Source organism: Azolla caroliniana, unplaced genomic scaffold (assembly GCF_043228905.1).
Source record: "Azolla caroliniana isolate FFs.n. ecotype wild unplaced genomic scaffold, voAzoCaro1.0.p SCAF_12, whole genome shotgun sequence".
Lineage (NCBI taxonomy): Eukaryota > Viridiplantae > Streptophyta > Polypodiopsida > Salviniales > Salviniaceae > Azolla > Azolla caroliniana.
In genome coordinates this window covers 7890237-7909805 of record NW_028230447.1, presented here as the reverse complement: position 1 = coordinate 7909805, position 19569 = coordinate 7890237, and the positions used below count along the sequence as shown (strand labels likewise).

The window sequence follows — 19569 nt, the reverse complement described above, 5'->3', positions numbered from 1 at the left end:
TCGGTACGCAATGGAGGCGGTCGAGGGGATCAAGGAAGAATGCACTGAAGTGATGCTGACAGCAATTCCGGACCCTCCGGAAATAGGGGGAGTCGAGGCGACGAGAACCAGAAAGGGAAATCCGCCATGGAATGCTGGTACTGTGGCAAGAAAGGCCACAGGGAGAGCGAGTGCTGGAAGAAGCGCGCCGAGTCGGAGAGGTCTTGTTCCAGACATACCGACAAAGGAAATCGGCAGCGATCGCACTACGCCAAAGGATCCGAAACAAGCTAGACTTGATACACTCTGATGTGTGGGGGCCGGCACAAAACGTTAGTCTTGGCGGGAGCCGATATTTTGTTTCCTTCATCGACGACTACACGCGGCACACGTGGATCTACCCCATTGAGAGGAAAAGCGAAGTCTTCGACTGTTTCTGGGACCTCAAAGGGTTCGTGGAAACGGAAACAGGAAGAAAGATCAAGTGCCTGCGGTCGGATGGCGGAAAAGAATACTTTTCCGGTCAATTCAACGGTTATCTACAATAGATGGGAATTTGGCGCGAATTCAGTTGTAGATACACGCCGGAGCAAAACGGCGTGGCTGAGAGAAAAAATCGGTCGGTTGTGGAAGCTGCACGCGCAATGCTGGAGGAGAAGAGCTTGCCCAAGTTCTATTGGGCCGAGGCGGTAAGAACCGCAGTATACATCCAGAACCGGATCGGAGAAAAAGTGTTGGCGCACGAGCTATACTTTGGACCAAAGCCGAACTTGTGACACTTACGAGTTTTCGGTAGCATTGCGTATGTACATGTGCCGAAGGAGAAAAGGAGGAAGTTGGACGCAAAAGCCGAGAAGTGTATCTTGGTCGGCTATTTGGACGATCAGAAGGGTTATAAGTGCTATAACCCGCGTACCAAACAACCGCGCGTGAGCCGCGACATTGTATTTGATGAGTCCGCGTCCTGGTACTTGCCTCCGACTCCGGACCTCACCTCCAATCCGAGTTCTGACGATGAGGACAGCGAGGCCGAGGTGCCTCTAGTTGAGCCTGAAATCGGGACCCCCGAAGAGAGTCCGATTTCGTTTCGATTAAGTGGACCGAATGGACGACTGAGTCGGTACAACCAGTCTGATGAAGAGCCGGCAAGTAGTGGAGACTCGGCCGTGCATTCCCTGCGTAGGAAGCTGAGGAGACGGCTTACACGCGAAGAGAAAGGGAAGAACAAGGTGTCGGATTTCGGCACGGATAGGAACGAGTCAGACTGACGCGAGTCCGACTCCGAGGGAAGCGGCGACGGGCCTTCAGGAACGAAGTCCACGTCGGCCGAGAAGACCTCAACATCGGCTAATGACCGATTACGCCGATCTACCTACCAAAAGAACCTGGTTGTGCGGTTCGGATACAACGAGTACATGGCGCATCACTATGCGTACATGACCCGTGTAGCGGAAGTGCATGAGCCAGAGAGCTACGTAGAAGCGGCGAAGGACGCGAATTGGCGCGCCGCGATGGAGGAAGAGATGCACGCATTGGCGGAAAACGAGACTTGGGACCTGGTTGACGCACCGAAGGGTGTGAAGCTGATCGGATGTAGGTGGGTGTACAAGGTCAAGTACAACACCGACGGCTCGGTCAACCGATACAAGGCCCGGTTAGTGGCAAAAGGCTATGCGCAAAAACACAGCATCGACTACGATGAGACATTTGTGCCGGTCGCAAAGATGACGACCGTCCGTGTTTTGTTCGCAGTAGCCGCGGCCAAGGGGTGGCACCTACATCAAATGGATGTAAAGAATGCATTCCTACAAGGTGAGCTTGAGGACCAAGTGTACATGGTACAGCCCCCCGGATTTCACTCCGGACCGAACACGTCGGCAGTATTAGGGATCGGCAACGGCTCGGCTCAAGCCTAAACCGTTTGGCTTAGCCGGCTTGAAAACGGCTTAGCGGCTTAGCGGCTCGGCTCGGCTCGGTTTAGGCTTGAACTTGCCTTAACGGTTTGAGCTCGGCTCGGCTTGGCTTGAGCCTCGCCAAACCGGCTCAAGCCGGCTAAGCCGGCTAAACCGTTTAAGCCGTTTATAAACTTTAGAGAGGGGGAGAGAGACAACAGACAAGGGGAAAGAGAGAGAGAAAGGGAGGGAGAACTACATAGACGAGGAGAGAGAGACAGAGGGAGGGAGACAACATATAAGGAGAGAGAGAGAGAGAGACAGAGGGAGGGAGACAACATATAAGGAGAGAGAGAGAGAGAGAGGGAGGGAGACAACATATAAGGAGAGAGAGAGAGAGAGAGTACACAAACGAGGAGAGAGAGAGAGAGGGAGGGAGACAACATATAAGGAGAGAGAGAGAGAGAGACTACACAAACGAGGAGAGAGAGAGAGAGGGAGGGAAACAACATATAAGGAGAGAGAGAGAGAGAGAGAGGAACTACATAGAGGGGAGAGAGAGAGAGACTACATAGAGGGGAGAGAGAGAGAGAGATGAACTACATAGAGGGGAGAGAGAGAGAGAGGGAGGGAGAGTCGAGACCATAGACGTGAGAGAGAGAGAGAGAGAGGAACTACATAGAGGGGAGAGAGAGAGGATTTACATAGAGGGGAGAGAGAGGGAGAGGGAGAGAGGGAGAGGGAGAGAGAGTCGAGACCACAGAAGTGAGAGAGAGTGGGAGGGATCATCTGAGAGAGAGAGGGAGATAGGGAGAGAGAGAGAGACAGAGGTTTCTAAACCGGTTTCCAAGCCGGTTTGGAAACCGGTTTACAAGCCGTTTACCAAGCCGGTTCACAAACCGGTTTAGCATAAACCGGTTTAGCCTAAACCGGTTTGTGAACCGGCTCGGCTCGGCTCGGCTCAGGTTTGAGATCCTGTAAACGGTTTAGGCTTAGCCGGTTTGGCTTGGATCAGGCCAAACCGGCTAAGCCTAAACCGAACCGTTGCCGATCCCTAGGCAGTATGCCGATTGAAGAAGTCCCTTTACGGACTGAAGCAAGCCTCGCGTGCCTGGAATGTGAAAATCACGCATCGGCTGCGTCAGATGGGCTTTGCGACGTCAAAATCGGACTCCTCGTTGTTCATTCGGAAAGGTCGACTCGGGCTGGTCAGTATTTTACTCTATGTTGATGACTTGGTCATCATCGGCGCCGACCTAGGTGAGATCAACCGCGTGAAGCTCCAGCTTGCGGCATCATTCGACATGAAGGATCTGGGGGACCTTCATTACTTCCTCGGGATCGAAGTGATCCGCACCCCCGAAGGCATACTAATCAGCCAACGTCATTACGTGCTGAATATGCTCTTCAAATTCGGGATGGCAGACTGTAAGTCCGTCTCGACTCCTCTGGATAGAACTGTCAAGCTTCACCCCAATTCCGGCAAGGTTTGCGATCCGACAAGGTTCCGACAAGTTGTCGGAAGCCTTATCTACTTGACAATCACCCGACCCGATCTCAGTTATCCGGTCGGGGTGATCAGTCAGTTCATGGCGCGACCTACCGAGGAGCACCTTCAGTGTGCGCAACGCGTACTGCGGTACGTAAGCAGCACTAAGGACTGCGGACTGCTATATCGAACCGATACAGCCCCGCAGTTGGTCGGCTACACCGATGCCAACTGGGCCGACAATGTCGCCGATCGCCGATCCACGTCCGGATATGCTGTTACGGGCATGACCATATAATATCCCGTGGTAAGAATTTACCGTAGTATTCTATACACGGGGATAAGTGTGAGGGTTAAACGAGAGTGTGAAGAAGGGGAGGATTACTTTTAATCCTCGGGATTGAGACAACCCATTAGGTCAAGTGTGAACTTGCCTGGGGGCCTTGGGTATCGCTATAAATAAGAGGCCTAGCTACCCTCATTGGATCATCTTTTGACTACATCGAGACTCTGCTCGTGTGGTGGGTCAACTTTTGTAGCGAGCGCTCCAACACCAGGTACGACTCGACGCCACGGCGGTGGTATGGGACGCCGATCGAGGCTCGAGTCCGTCTCGATCCCTTCGCTCGGGGGTGGTCGGGTGGATCGGCACCCTTCTTTCTCTTTCTCCTTTCTATCTTTCAATTCTTTATCCTTATCTTAAGCTTACATTAGTGCTGTAATCTATAATATTTGGTATCAGAGCTTTGTACTAATGTTTCTTTGTTTTTCATTTGTCTTTTGATTGATGCTGATCGATCGTTGTGCGGTTGGCCTTGATCCAGACAACGATCAACAAAGAACTTCGGTAACTCTTTCCATAATTTTTCTTTCTATTCTCTCTTCTCCCATCTAATCATGTGTTTAGTTTATATGTAATTTTTTTCATTAAATCAATGATGTTGTAGTGGTCTTTAATTGATTATCTAAAACGTTTACATATGTGCACGAGGTCAATACCTCGTTTGACATATTAATAATATGTGATGAGTGTCGTATGCGTACGAGGTTAATACCTCAATTACGTATTACGTTCACGAACATATGTTACGTTTGCGTATGAGTTTAATACCTTAATTTGTTGTAAACGATATGCGTTTGGTCTCGTATGCGTAAGAGGTCAATACCTCCATTGCGTATTACGATGATCTCTTATTTGTGGATGTTTCGTGTGCGTAGAGGTATATACCTCGATTACGTATCTCGATCACATCATTTGTGGCTATTTACTATAACGATATGTTTAATATAGGCATATGTGGTCACATATATACGTATTTGATCATATATATGTGATAAGTAAACATATGTGTATATTCGTTATTACGTGATTATATCGAAAGTAGTCATGGTCGGGAAAAGGATGTTGGTGGCCGTCCTTACATTTTTGTGAGAATGGCGTTGTCACCATCCCTTTTTCAACATTTTTTTTATTGTTGATAACCCCGTTGACGACCTCGATTTCGTTACGTAAAGAAACGCCAATAGCCAAAATGATGTTGAGTACGTAGGGCTTGACCCACTTCAAGTGAGGTCGCTCGAATGACGCGCGTATCCAACATCCCTCCCTCGTTACATGGATACGATGCCACCATGAGCTCGTTCTTACGAGAGGCATTCGTAATGACGTGACCATGTGATGGCCCACGTGAGCCTACTACGAAACAAGGGCTCATTTGGCTTGACCATTAGGTTGCACTTTGGCGTATGCCATCATAATTACGAGACTTGAGGTTAGGTAACGTACCAACATAGTTTTGGTAAATGAAGGCGAAATAAGGACCCTTGACATATATGTTCTTTTAAAAAAACATATATGATCAATTGCCTCGCATATCTCTTATACGCATCAAACATTAAGCATTCGAGAAGAGCAACTTACTTGGTTGGCTCAAGTGTTTAATGTATTTGTTCTCGAGGTCTCGAGTTCAAATATGACCAAGACCATACAACATCCTTGATACATATGACTATAACACATGTTTAGACTTAAGGTCTAAGTGCACCTCGGGGTCCTTGTAATAGGACTTAAAGAGCCGAAACCACTTATGTGGGCATGTGGGCACCGAAACATAGTTTATTGTTAACATTTTTTTCGTGTATAAACTATTCATGACGCGAACATACATGGTTGAGCCTCGGGGAGCCACCATGAAAAAATTGATATAGAGATCAGGGAAAGACATTTATTTGTCACCCCCATGGTTTTTAAAACACCTTTGTGTTACCATAGTAACCTGATCTTGAACCTCATCTCATACGTCTAGAGGGGTATTGACGTGAGATAATGATATCGATTAATGCTCGCCCATGATATGTTTACATCACGACATGATGTTATGACTATATCTCTGACCTTATCCTATTTCTTTTCTAGAAATAATCTTTAATGGCTCAAATTAACGACCCGATGTCATCCGCTCAAGCGGAAGGAACTCAAGGGAATCCTCCTGGACAAATGTCCACTGAGATGTATTTGGCACAAATAACCCAATACCTTAGTTTCACCGCTCAACAGATGACCGAACTTCGGCAATCTCAGAGTGCTCTTGAGGCACGTGTCATTAGTCTACAACGTGAGACTAATAGACCTGATGAGCGACAAGGTGAACCATCATTTGTCGTTAAGCCATTTACGGGAGACAAAAAGGAAAGAACCGAAGAAGCAATCTGCACATGGCTGGGACGATGGGAGTCTCATTTTGAGCTCTATCCCACGCCAGATAGTACAAAGATTGCATATGTCGGCCGAGAACTCGGGGGTAAGGCCGCCGCCTGGTGGCGTGGCCTCCGTACTATGGGGAAATTGCCCGATACCTGGACAGATTTTGTCACGGTTTTTAAGGGCCAATTTCTGCAACCTCCCTCTCGAACCGAGGCAGCACAAGCTTTAATGAACCTCTCTAGCAGGAAATTTTCCTCGCTAGAAGACTATGTTCACCATGCTAGAACCCAAATCCAAAAATCGGGTCTAGAAGGGGACAATTGGTTGATAGCTTGTTTTGTCAATGGCATCCCCAATTCGGACTATCACTGGATAGTGCATGATAAGGATCCAAAATCCTTCGAAGAGGCCGTTGAAATAGTTCTTCGCTATCAACGCACTTCGAAGAAGGACCATAACAAACCCAACGAAGCGCCCGGGACTAAGCAGTCGCAATTTGTTGGGAAACGCAAGACACCCAACGAATTCCTGGATCGCGATTGTAAGCGACAACATCCTTTTTGTGTATTCTGCAAAAAGAAGGGTCATACAAAAGATCAATGTCGAAAGCTCCAACGGAAAGAGCACGACAACAAAGCTAAAGCTGCAGACCATAAAGGTCAGATTCCTAATGTCCTTCAGGTCTATACACATCATTTAAGTAATTGTCAATGTTCTTTCCCTCACTATGTATTGGGTCCCAATGATTTACTACGTGCAAACGGGTATATCAATGGATCTCCCGTACAGTTTTTATTTGATTCGGGAAGCTCACACAATTTTGTGAATGATCGTTTGGTTCAGATATGGGGAATCCAACCCACCGTAAGTGATCACACCTACACGGTGCACTTGGCTGATGGAAGAGTACAATACATCAACGGAGCGATTCATTCATTAGGAATTTCTATTGATACTTATATAGAGGAAATAGACTTCCATGTAATGAATCTTTGTACCACCGATGTAATACTGGGTTATCCCTGGTTTTATAATAAAAAACTCTTCTTTATTTATTGATTGGGTTCGTCATTCCATTTCTTTTGTACTGAACGATTGTACGCATTTTATTCAATGTGTAAAAAAACAATCCCTCTCGATTGTTTCCTCGTGTCCATCAATATCCGAGTTGTCTTGTTCTACGTTATTTTATTGTGTACTTGATCCGGACATTCACGTTTACAATATCGATAATGTCCCGATTCAATTAACATATTTTGAACAACAACAACTTGATGAAATCTTAAATGATTTTCATGATGTTTTTCCAAGTGAACTACCTGATGGGTTACCTCCTAAACGTAATATAGACCATCGTATAGATATTGTACCTGGTGTTGCACCAATAAGTATACCTCCGTATCGCTTAAGTCGATCCGAAGAAGATGAGGTATCTAAGCAACTCAAGGACTATTTACGAATGGGTTATATACGTTATAGTAAATCTCCATGGGGTGCACCAGTTCTCTTGGTTAAAAAGAAAGAGGGCACATGGCGTATGTGTATTAATTACCGACGCTTGAATAAAGTGACGATCAAGAATTCGTATCCATTGCCCCGGGCTGACGATCTAATTGACCGTCTCCAGGGAGCTCGGTATTTTACGAAACTTGATCTCCGTACTGGCTACCATCAAATACGAATAAGTGAGGACGATGTTCCTAAAACGGCATTTCGTACGCGCTATGGCCATTACGAGTTTTTGGTTATGCCTTTTGGTTTGACCAATGCTCCGGCTACTTTTCAACAAGAAATGAATGACATTTTCCGAGAACAACTTGGAAAATTTGTCGTTATTTTCTTGGATGATATTTTAGTTTATAGCCGTACATTACAAGAACATGCTAGACATGTCCGCTTTGTTTTACAAACATTGCGTGACAAACAGTTTTATGCGAAGATCTCAAAATGTGAGTTCTTCAAGAAATCAATTACTTATCTAGGACATCTCATAACCGAACGAGGAGTTGAAATTGATCCTTCTCGCATTGAGAAAATCAAGCTTTGGCCCACTCTTCGGAATATTCGAGAAGTTCGATCATTCCTTGGTTTTGTGGGGTTTTTGCGAAAGTCTCTTCGTAATTACTCCCAATTGACGATGCCGTTTACTGATCTTTTAAAAGGTCAAACGCGTAAGTCTACAAAACCTATTGTGTGGAATGCTACACTAGACCTTGCCTTTAAGGAACTCAAGGACCTGGTTTGCAAGGCTCCTTCACTTCTTTTACCCGATCCTTCAAAACCTTTTGAGGTTAAAACCGATGCAAGCGATTATGCTATAGGTGCTGTCTTGTATCAAGATGGTAAACCAATAGCATTCGAGAGTAAGAAACTTGATTCTGCTCAATGTCGGTATACCGTTCAAGAAAAGGAATTATTTGCAGTTATACATGCGCTCAAAACATGGCGCCATTATCTTTATGGAAATCACTTTGTGGTAACTACGGACCACGAGTCCTTGAAATATTTTTGTGACCAACAAGACCTGAAAGGTCGTAAGGCACGATGGGCTGATCTCATCCAGGACTTTGATTTTTCCATACGATATCGTAAAGGTTCCATGAACACTGTCGCTGATGCACTAAGTCGCATCCGTGAAGTTAACACGCTTAGCTTCACTGAAATATCATCAGATCTTTACGATCACCTTCGAGGAAAGTATCCTGATGACAGTTATTTCGCAAAATACTGGGCAAGAGTTGAGTCTGGAACAGACACCACCACATCCTCGAAGGAATACTTCCACATTGCTAATGGTTTGCTCTACCGTAATGGGAAGGTTTGTGTTCCAGATTTACCCGAGGTCAAAAAGAGGATTCTTTTTGAATGCCATGATGCACCCTCAGCAGGGCACCCTGGAATACATCGTACACTCGTTCTCATCTCCACTCAATTTTATTGGCCTAAGATGCGTCCTGACATACATAGCTATGTGACTAAATGTCACCAGTGTCAGGTTAACAAAGCCGAGCGACTTAAAGCCGCAGGACTTTTACATCCCTTGGACATTCCCAATAATAAGTGGGAAAGTATATCCATGGATTTTATTGTTAGCCTTCCTCGCACCCAAAAAGGTCATGATGCCATCTGGGTTGTCGTTGATCGACTAACTAAAATGGCCAGATTTATTGCTACTAAAACCACGGTAACAGCTCCTGAATTGGCTTACCAATTCGTTGACGAATTGTTTCGTTTTTATGGGTTACCGATGGATATCGTGAGTGATCGAGATCCAAAGTTTACTAGTGACTTCTGGACACAAGTCTTTAAGAAGTTAGAAACTACGTTGAGCATGAGCTCCACGGATCATCCTCAATCCGATGGACAGACAGAACGAGTAAATCAAATTATTGAGGACATGCTTCGAGCATACGTTGGTGCAAAACCAACAAAATGGGAACGTTATCTCCCAATTTTGGAGTTTGCTTATAACAGCTCCAAGCATACGTCGACGGGATATAGTCCTTTTATGTTGATGTATGGTTTTCAGCCACGAGCCCCGATTGATGTTACTATACATCATGATGAGTTGCGAAGTACGCAAAACTTCCTTCGGGATATGCAAGATATGTTGCATATTGCACGAGATAATATAAAAACAGCTCAAGATAGAGCGCGTTTTTATGCCGATCATCATAGGCAACCTCGTATATTCAACCCTGGACAGAAGGTATTTTTACGTGTACCTCACAATTCCAAGACATTGTCTACGGGTAAGTGCGCTAAGTTAGCCCCACGGTTTTGTGGACCTTTTATAGTCCTCAAACGCATTGGGTCATCAGCCTATCGTCTCGCTCTTCCCGATGGTGTCGGAATTCATCCAGTCTTTCATGTGAGTCGTCTAAAAGAACTTCTAGGTTCTGGCGACAATACAGTTACGACTGAAACTCTGGTTACTTCTGAAGAATTATCTTCTAAACCACATGTACCAGAAAGAATTCTCGATGTTAAAACAAAAAAATTACGTACTAAAGAAATCCGAGAATTTAAAATAAAATGGATGGATAAATCAATAAAAGATGCCACATGGGAACGCGAAAATACTCTTAGAACTAACTTCCCTAACTTTCCATTGCAAGAGTGCAATGTTTTAAAGAGGGGGAGTATGTTACGGGCATGACCATATAATATCCCGTGGTAAGAATTTACCGTAGTATTCTATACACGGGGATAAGTGTGAGGGTTAAACGAGAGTGTGAAAAAGGGGAGGATTACTTTTAATCCTCGGGATTGAGACAACCCATTAGGTCAAGTGTGAACTTGCCTGGGGGCCTTGGGTATCGCTATAAATAAGAGGCCTAGCTACCCTCATTGGATCATCTTTTGACTACATCGAGACTCTGCTCGTGTGGTGGGTCAACTTTTGTAGCGAGCGCTCCAACACCAGGTACGACTCGACGCCACGGCGGTGGTATGGGACGCCGATCGAGGCTCGAGTCCGTCTCGATCCCTTCGCTCGGGGGTGGTCGGGTGGATCGGCACCCTTCTTTCTCTTTCTCCTTTCTATCTTTCAATTCTTTATCCTTATCTTAAGCTTACATTAGTGCTGTGATCTATAATATATGCGTTCTCTCTTGGGAGTGCCACGATAGCGTGGAGTAGCAAGAAGTAGCCGACAGTTGCACTGTCGAGCACCGAAGCCGAGTATAGAGGAGCAGTTGTCGCAACATGCGAAGCCATATGGTTGAAGCGGCTACTTAAGAATCTGCAGGTGGAGGTGTCTGATCCAACGACGATCTACTACAACAACCTCAGCAGCATCCAACTCGCGAAGAACCCCGTCTTCCACGCACGGACCAAGCACATTGAGGTGCACTACCATTTTGTCCGTGAGCGTGTCCTTTTTGGTGAAATCGAACTTCAATATGTTCCGACAGATCGGCAGACCGCCGACATCTTCACCAAGCCTCTTGGTCTGGACAAGTTGAGGCAATTTTCGGGTGCGCTTGGGTTGCGTCACTTCGACGTGCCGAACTTGAGGGGGAGAAACGTCCCAGATGACCACGAAAGGGAGCAGGAAAGGAGCGGAAAAGACCTCCGATCGGCTGAAGAAGCTGAGAGTGGATCCGCGGAAGAGTCCGAAAGCAGACACAAGGGGAGTAGCCGAAAGAAAGAGCCAAAGCCAACCAAGCATGGGGGAGATGATGTTGTCAAGGGCGAGAAGACTGAAGACGAGTTGGAGACAGCCAACTCGGACGAGAGCGAAAACCGATCGGAGGTAGCCGAGTCGGTTCGGATGTTTGATTCAGATACACTGAATCAACTAAGGGCCAAGCGGAAAAGAAGGCAGCAGGAGAAGCGCCAACACCGCGACAGCAAGGGACCTGTGAAGGGCCGTGGGAGCAGACAAGCCGACCAGAAGGGTCGAAGCACGCAGAGTCGAACAGGCCAAGGAGCGCGAGTGAGGCATGGAGCTAGGAGAAGCCGGAGCGTAGGTCCGGCAGAGCAGGCGGAACCTCAAGTTGAGCTTGAGGGGGAGTGTTGAGAGACAAGCTCAACATTTGTGCGTAATACGATGCGTAACCAGTGCATAGATTGGGTGCATAAAACCGGTCCGCAGACCGGTGCGTAGAAAGGCCGTATCGGTGCGTAGACCGAAAGGCCATTAGAAAGATATTCCTCGTAAGGAATAGTTTTGGGAGTAAGTGTCGAGGCTCATTTATGAGCAGTCAAGTACTGTCAGTACTTGTGTTAGCCATTGTCAGGGCTTGTATAAAAGTGCTCACTGTGCACATCCTATGTACAGATTGAGTATTATTTTCGAATTTAAGTTCTTGTGTTACTCTCTCTCTGTCTCTCCTGTGCGTACTGTGAAAACCTAAGCTTTCCATTAAACCTGCGTTTTCTATTGTTCGGTTTTCCTATATTGCTTCCGCAAGCCATTCTTTTCAATAATATTATGAAATGTCGCCACCGCATAGGCTAACGCATGATTACCAAGAGTCATGCTTGCATGAATGCCAAATGGCGATCATGCGTGCCTATGAGGTGGCGAGCATGCATGTATCCAAAGCATGCTATATAAACATGTATCAAAGTATTGATGAACCATTCCGGTTCAAATTGTTAAGGCCGTAGCCAAAGACAAGTTTGAACCTTATGCTTCAAACTCTATTCCAAATCGCGTTGCCCCCCCTACACCTCCTATTGAGCTTAATGAAGGCCCGGAATATGAAGTGAAATCGATTTTGGACTCCAAAGTTGTGAAGAACAAATTGTATCATTTCGTTGATTGGTTGGGTTATACACTTGCAACTCGAACGTGGGGCCTAGTTGAAAATCTCAATAATAGCAAAGAACTTGTAGTTGAATTTCATCAACGATATCCGAATAAGTCAACTCCTAGTTTGTGCATTGTGACTCGTGGAACTCGTCATCAACGGAAGGGGATAATGTCATGAACATATACCAAAACTCCAAGACTCGTAATATAGATTCCAACCCATGACCTTCTCAAAGATAATATGTAGCTTCAATCACTAGGATACATTATATTACATATATAAAGTTATAAATTCTCATATTAGATCAGGAAGAAACATATATAATATTAAGAAAAGTCGCGACCACATACGCTAACGCATGATTACCAAGTGGCATGCTTGCATGAATGCCAAATGGCGATCATGCGTGCCTATGAGGTGGCGAGCATGCATGTATCCAAAGCATGCTATATAATTATACATGTATCAAAGTATTGATGAACCATTCCGGTTCAAACTTTCAAGGCCGTAGCCAAAGACAAGTTTGAACCTTATGCTTCAAACTCTATTCCAGATCGCGTTGCCCCCCTCCACCTCCTATTAAGCTTAATGAAGGCCTGGAATATGAAGTGAAATCGATTTTGGACTCCAAAGTTGTGAAGAACAAATTGTATTATTACGTTGATTGGTTGGGTTATACACTTGCAACTCGAAATGGGGGCTAGCTGAAAATCTCAATAATAGCAAAGAACTTGTAGATGAATTTCATCAACGATATCCGAATAAGCCAACTCCTAGTTTGTGCATTGCGACTCGTGGAACTCGTCATCAAAGGAAGGGGATAATGTCATGAACATATACCAAAACTCCAAGACTTGTAGTATAGATTCCAACCCATGACCTTCTCAAAGATAATGTGTAGCTTCAATCACTAGGATACATTATATTACATATATAAAGTTATAAATTCTCATATTAGATCAGGAAGAAACATATATAATATTTTGAAATGTCGCCACCGCATAGGCTAACGCATTATTACCAAGCGTCATGCTTGCATGAATGCCAAATGGCAATCATGTGTGCCTATGAGGTGGCCAACATGCATGTATCCAAAGCATGCTATATAAACATGTATCGAAGTATTGATGAACCATTCCGGTTCAACGCTAGTCTTCGGCATACTCTTGTAACCCTTGTTCTCATTTGCTATTGTAACCCTTGTTCTCATTCTAATACATTTTCAACATCTTATTTCTCTCTCATTCTTTTCTTATTTTCTACTTCTCATTCTTTTCTTCATTTTTAACTTGTCTTTGGCTATGGCCCTGACAGGTTATCCCATGGAATATTGTTTGCGAGTAGATGAAAATTAGCAGATAAGCTGAGGTCGGATGATTCCCGTGACGTAGTCTTCGGATTTTGTTGATTGTTGTTCTAACACTATTGGTAGATTCTCCAAAACATGCTTTAAACTCACTAATGAACTCCTCGAAATTATTTAACAAAGGAGATCCTTTTTCTAGCAAAGGGGGCAAACCAGGCTAATGTTGTACCACTAAGTGCCTACTAACCCCACTCATGATGCATTGGTTAGATATTGAGAAAGATGCATTTGAATTATCAAATGTACCTCGTTGCGGAACCCTCTAAATTGTGAACGTGCTCCACCAAACTTCATGGGACTTGACTAATCTTGGGTTCTTTAAGGATCTTTGAGGATCCCTTGAGTACTTGTTCTTTGTTGTTGTAACAACGCGATAGTTGCTTCCAATTGTTGCACTCATAATGTCAATTCCTTGTGTTGTTGTACTTGTAATGTCAACTCCCTGTGTTGTTGTTGCTTTTCTATGGTGATTTGTTGTAGATCACCCAACATACGTTTATTTTCTTGTTCCAGTGCCATGAACTTTTCTTTCAAGCACTGAAGCTCCGAAAGGACATATTGGTATTCATGTGTGCTAATAGAGGCCATTAGTACTACAACAATTCAGTTCAAACTATCACGATTCCGAGATGGAGAGAAGAGATAATGTGAGAGAATCACAAGAGAGAGAGAAGTATGATAAAAGGAATTATATTAGAAGAAAGGAAGTAAAACAACCGCTTCGGCAACATGCATGTCCTCCCAAACCATCACATCCTCCCATCATTCGTGTTTCTCGAACATTCGCATCTTCATTTGTTCGCATCGTTGTTCACGCCCTAACCCTCGCATCTACGTTCACGCTGCCATCTTTGACATTCACGTCACCATCAATGTTCGCATCATTGACTAAATTTGTGTTGTCTTCTACGTTTGCCTCCCAAGTGTTCTCTACATCTCGACCTTTGTGCACCAATAATATATAAAGGGGATTCAAGTAATAGGACCCCCATGGTCCCGCTCAAGCAACACACATGCATGCATGTTTTTACACGACAACGACCATAAAAAGCTTATGTATTATACCAATTGATTCCTAATCGTAATCTGCATTTCGAAAATTTCGAAAACATTTAAATTTTGTCATTTCCAATAAATAGATCAGGCTTGGTTAGGACCTCTTGATGGCCCTAAGTCTAATGAATTTAGATTTTAGAGTTAGTAAATGATGAGAAGGAAAGGTCCAGAAGTTACCTAATGAACTGCATACACTTTGAATGGCCACCGGGATATCACATGTGATGTTTTAGCTCTAAACCCTAATCAATCTTTTGGCATGAAAATGTCTCATTAATTAGGAGACTTAATTAAAACTGCCCATTGATGAGGAGACTTAATGCAAAATGCCCATTAATGTTTCTCCCTTCTTTAGGCAACTGAAGGAATAAATTCAGGTAATTGGAATGAATGAATGTATGTAATATGTATGTATACCATGTTTTCTCAAGAGACCAACACACAGAGGACTATTCTTAGTTCTGGTTTCTGGAGTCGATTTCCCCAATTAATGCAGAAATGGGTTTTGGAGCCGAACATCCAACAATCTTCCGGTATATTTTCAGTCCTTTTTCTTTGTGAGACACTTCTGAATCTACTCCAATTTAGTCTGGGTTCAGAGCGAGGAAATGATGGTTTTATTCTGTGCTTTTATGAAGGCCTTTCAGTTTTATGGTTAGGAAGAAAATTTGGTAAAATCTAAAGACTTGCTTGAGATCACCTAAGCACTTATGACTACAAAGGAGACGTTCTTGGCTAGTTTTCGAAGGCATGCCTGGGCCTTGTTCGATAAAAAATATTGTATCAAGTCTAAAGATATGCAAGAAGAACAAGAATCTAGACCATGCCATGTGTATGTATACCTACATCTTGAATGAAGGATTGGAGAATCATAAAGGACTTTCAGAGCACCTTGTGACCATGTTTGTTGAATGTGGAAGCATAATTGATGCAGAAGAAGTGTTTGATCGATGCGAGCAAAATGAACGCTCATGGACATCTCTTATAGTAGGCAACATAGGATGTGGAAATTTGCATCATGCTTTGAGATTGTATAAGAGAATGAGAGAGGATGGTGTCAATCCGAGTAGTTTCACATTGGTCGGTATTTTGAAAGCTTGTGGAATGTTGGGTGAACCTGAGAGAGGCCGACAGATTTATGAAGAGATTATAGAGAAAGGGCTAATTAAAACTGATGATGAAATTGGAGGCGGTGTTATTGTGGTTAATACTCTAATTAGTATGTATGCCAAATGTGGCTTGATGTTCGATGCTTATTGTGCCTTCAAAACAATGGAGAATCGGAATGTGGTGTCATGGACAGCTCTAATAGTAGGCTATGCCGAACATGGACATGAAGACGAGGCATTAAAATGTTTTGCCATGATGCAAAAACAAGACTGTATCACCCCGAATGCTTTTACTTTCTCTAGTGTTTTGAAGGCTTGTAGCAACATACAAGCCTTGAATGAAGGCAGGAAAATACATATACAAATCATTCAACTTGGAGTGGAGAATCATTATTCGACAGGAAATGCGCTTGTTGCTATGTATGCCAAATGTCGGTGCCTTCTTGATGCTCAGGAAGTCTTCAACAAATTGACTCTCTCTGATAGTATATCATGGACAGCACTAATGGTAGGGTATTCAGAATATGGATATGAAGAAAAATCCCTCTCTCTCTTTGATGATATGGAATCAAAAGGCATCGATTTAGATGCTTTTATCTTTGCTTGCGCTTTGAAAGCATGTGGCAATTTGGAGGCTTTCGAGAAGGGACAGAAAATACACTTGTTAATCGTGCTCAAAGAGATAGAAAATGAACTTTGTGTTGCGAACAGTTTAATAGGCATGTATTCAAAATGTGGCTCACTGTTAGAGGCACAAAATGTCTTTGATGAAATTCAAACTCCTAATATCATCTCATGGGCAGCACTTGTTACAGCTTATGTCAACAGCGAATCTAATGGAGAAACTTTGAAATTATTTGGATTGATGCAAGATAAAGGTATCTTGCCAAATAATGCTGTTTATGTTTGTGCATTGAGAGCTTGTGGTGCCCTAGTAAATCTTAATAGTGGTGGAGAAATTCACACAAATGTTACTAAGATGGGTTTTGAAGAGGACATTATGGTAAGCAGCACATTATTAGACATGTATGCCAAATTTGGCTCACTTTTAGATGCTCAAGCAATCTTCGAGAAACTGGAAAGCCGAAATGTGGTCACTTGGACAGCTCTAATAGGGGGATATGCTGATCATGGACCCTACTCAGAAGCACTTGTAAGTTACCAACGTATGCAAGAAGAGAGAATTGCCCCTAACATTGCTACATATGTTTGTTTGTTGAAAGCTTGTGGTAATCTTGGGACCATACACAATGGCATTTGTTTGCACTTTGAAATCACATGGAAGGGTATGGAAGGTGACCAACTGATTTGCAATAGCCTACTCTGTATGTATATCAAATGTGGGCTTGTTTCAAGGGCGCGTGAATTGTTCCTGACATGTTTAACGCGTAACATTGCTTCGTGGAGCTCAATGATCCAAGGATATGGCTTACATCATGATAGCCATATGGTTCTTTCTTGTTTTGAAGAGATGCAAAAACAAGGTGTTAGGCCAAATGCAATCACATTCACATGTCTTCTAGACGCATGTAGCCATGCCAATCTAGTAGTTCCAGGGTGGGAATATTTCAAATTGATGAAAGAAGAATATGGCATTACACCCACTGTGGAGCACTACACATGTATGGTTGATATCCTTGCAAGATCGGGACATTTGTACAATGCCATGAAATTGTTAGAAATGTCACAATGCTCAACATCCGGCAAAACATGGGCAGCTTTACTAAGCGCTTGTAAAACACATGGAGAATCAAAAATTGGAGCCAAATGCTTTGGGCACCTCTTGCAAGTAGAACAGAATATGTGTGGTCAGAAGTGAAGCATATGGACGTGATTGAAGTTTATGTTCTCATGGGTCAAATAAATACGTAAAGAGTAGAGGATGAGAGATAGATTGAAGATTTTCATGAAAGGAATCTCTCATGGATACCTCAACAAAGGTTGATTACATGTGCATGTACAGAAATGAATTTGTTGACCAGCTTTTGAATGAGATGTGTGCTTGTCAAAGAAACTTGTGAAAGAAAGCAGTTGATACGTGGAAAGGAGCGCACTAAAAATGGGCTATAAAAATCAAAATTTGTAAAGCAGTTGGAGACGGGCACGAAGATTGAGATGCAAGGACAATGTAAGACAAAGCGAGGATTGCTCCTGGACAAGAAAGGAAAGAAAGATGGAGAATGGATTTGTCGAAGCCACTGTATTTGAGTGCCTATTATGGATAAGGTCTTTCTATATTGTGATGCCTATTATGCATAAGGTGAATGCATGATGGAAACGTTGTGATGACGTAACAAAATGAGAAGACGTGGTAAGTTATTGTTGTGTGTGACAGAGAAAGTTCATGTTGAGTAATAGAGTATGTCCCCTTGAGGATAACCTTGAATTGGAAAGTTTAAATCATTGCTACATCTATAAGAGAACCCATTAACCCTATAGAAGGAAACTTGTGAAGAAGTCAGATAAGGGCATGAAGATCAAGATGCAAAGACAATGTGGGGATTGGTCCTGATCAAGAAAGGAAAGAAAGATTGAGAATATGTTTATTGGAACCACTACATTTTTGTCATGGTTGAGGTGAATGGACATGGTGGACATAACAAGATGTAATATAATATTGTTATGCATGGGACCTAATAAAGTGCATCTTATGCAGGCGATTATTTGTTTGTGATGAAGACGCATCCATGATTGCATGGCATTGATGACTCTTGATGATGTTTTGTTTTTTTGTTGTGATGAGAATTGAAGATTAGACACTTGATACAAATGACAAACTAATCTTGGTCAAGAAAGAGGCAAGAATGCAGTAATGGATGAGTAGGTTTGATAGCTTTTTTTAATTAACTTAAAGCTATGTCCTATATATATATACAGATTATGGCTTGAGAATGCAACAACTTTGTTGCCAAATCTTGTGTGGAGATAACTAAAGCACAATCGTGTGTCAGAATGACGTGTTGCATTTGAGTTGTGTGCATTAAAATGGCCAAGGATTTCACGGACTCTTTATCTGTGAATACAGTGGGGCACCTGAGTAACTTGAACAATGACATATTTTCCAAAGGGAGAAATTATCACAGTTATTGTCCACATATTAGCTTGCGAGAGAAATGAATCCAGTGTAACTACAATTAGTCATTGCCATGTCTCAACAAAACCTTGCAAACCTTGAAATGGTAAGTGTGCTAATTAACCACACACCCTACATATATATATGGTCCCTTACAAGAGCAATGTTCATCCACTCTGATAGTCCTTATCAAATAAGATCGCTTTTGAATCCCTTTTACATTAAATCACAAACTGAGAAACGAAAAGCATCCTAACCAATCACACCCCACTGTTATAAGTGCAACATTTCGCCAATCTCTGCAGTATTTACCCACAAAATAAACTAAGTTTTTCTATACAAATGGTACCTTCCTTGGCAGCCCAGGTTGAAACTTGCTTGTTCGTCCAGTCTTCTATCTTGTGCAAGGTTTAAATCTTTTAACACACTCCATAACCTCTTGCAGGTGGTTTAAGCCTTCCTAATATTTCCCAATTGGCCAATATCTCTTTGAAAGAAGAAATCAATCACTAGAAGCTCATTATTTATACTAAATTGTTAGCATAAATCAGTGTTATCATATAAGAATATGCTAGTAAAGGAGGCCCATGCCAACATTCAATGGCCCATATTATGTTATGAGGCTAAATGTGTGCAAA

General features: G+C 43.2%; 1 protein-coding gene across 2 annotated transcripts; it reads left to right on the top strand.

Moving 5' to 3' along the window:
• Positions 1-15159: 15159 nt before the first annotated feature.
• Positions 15160-18680, top strand: LOC147857017 (pentatricopeptide repeat-containing protein At3g03580-like). Of its 2 annotated transcripts, XM_087328862.1 has the most exons (3): positions 15160-17663; positions 17699-18217; positions 18280-18680. In XM_087328862.1, the coding sequence occupies exons 1-2, from the start codon at positions 15500-15502 to the stop codon at positions 17728-17730; spliced, it is 2196 nt and encodes a 731-aa protein (XP_087184988.1). In that variant the 5' UTR covers positions 15160-15499; the 3' UTR covers positions 17731-18217; positions 18280-18680. The 2 variants fall into 2 exon arrangements, with proteins under 2 accessions (XP_087184988.1, XP_087184989.1); XM_087328863.1 differs by having other exon boundaries at positions 15160-18217.
• The last annotated feature ends 889 nt before the right edge of the window (positions 18681-19569 follow it).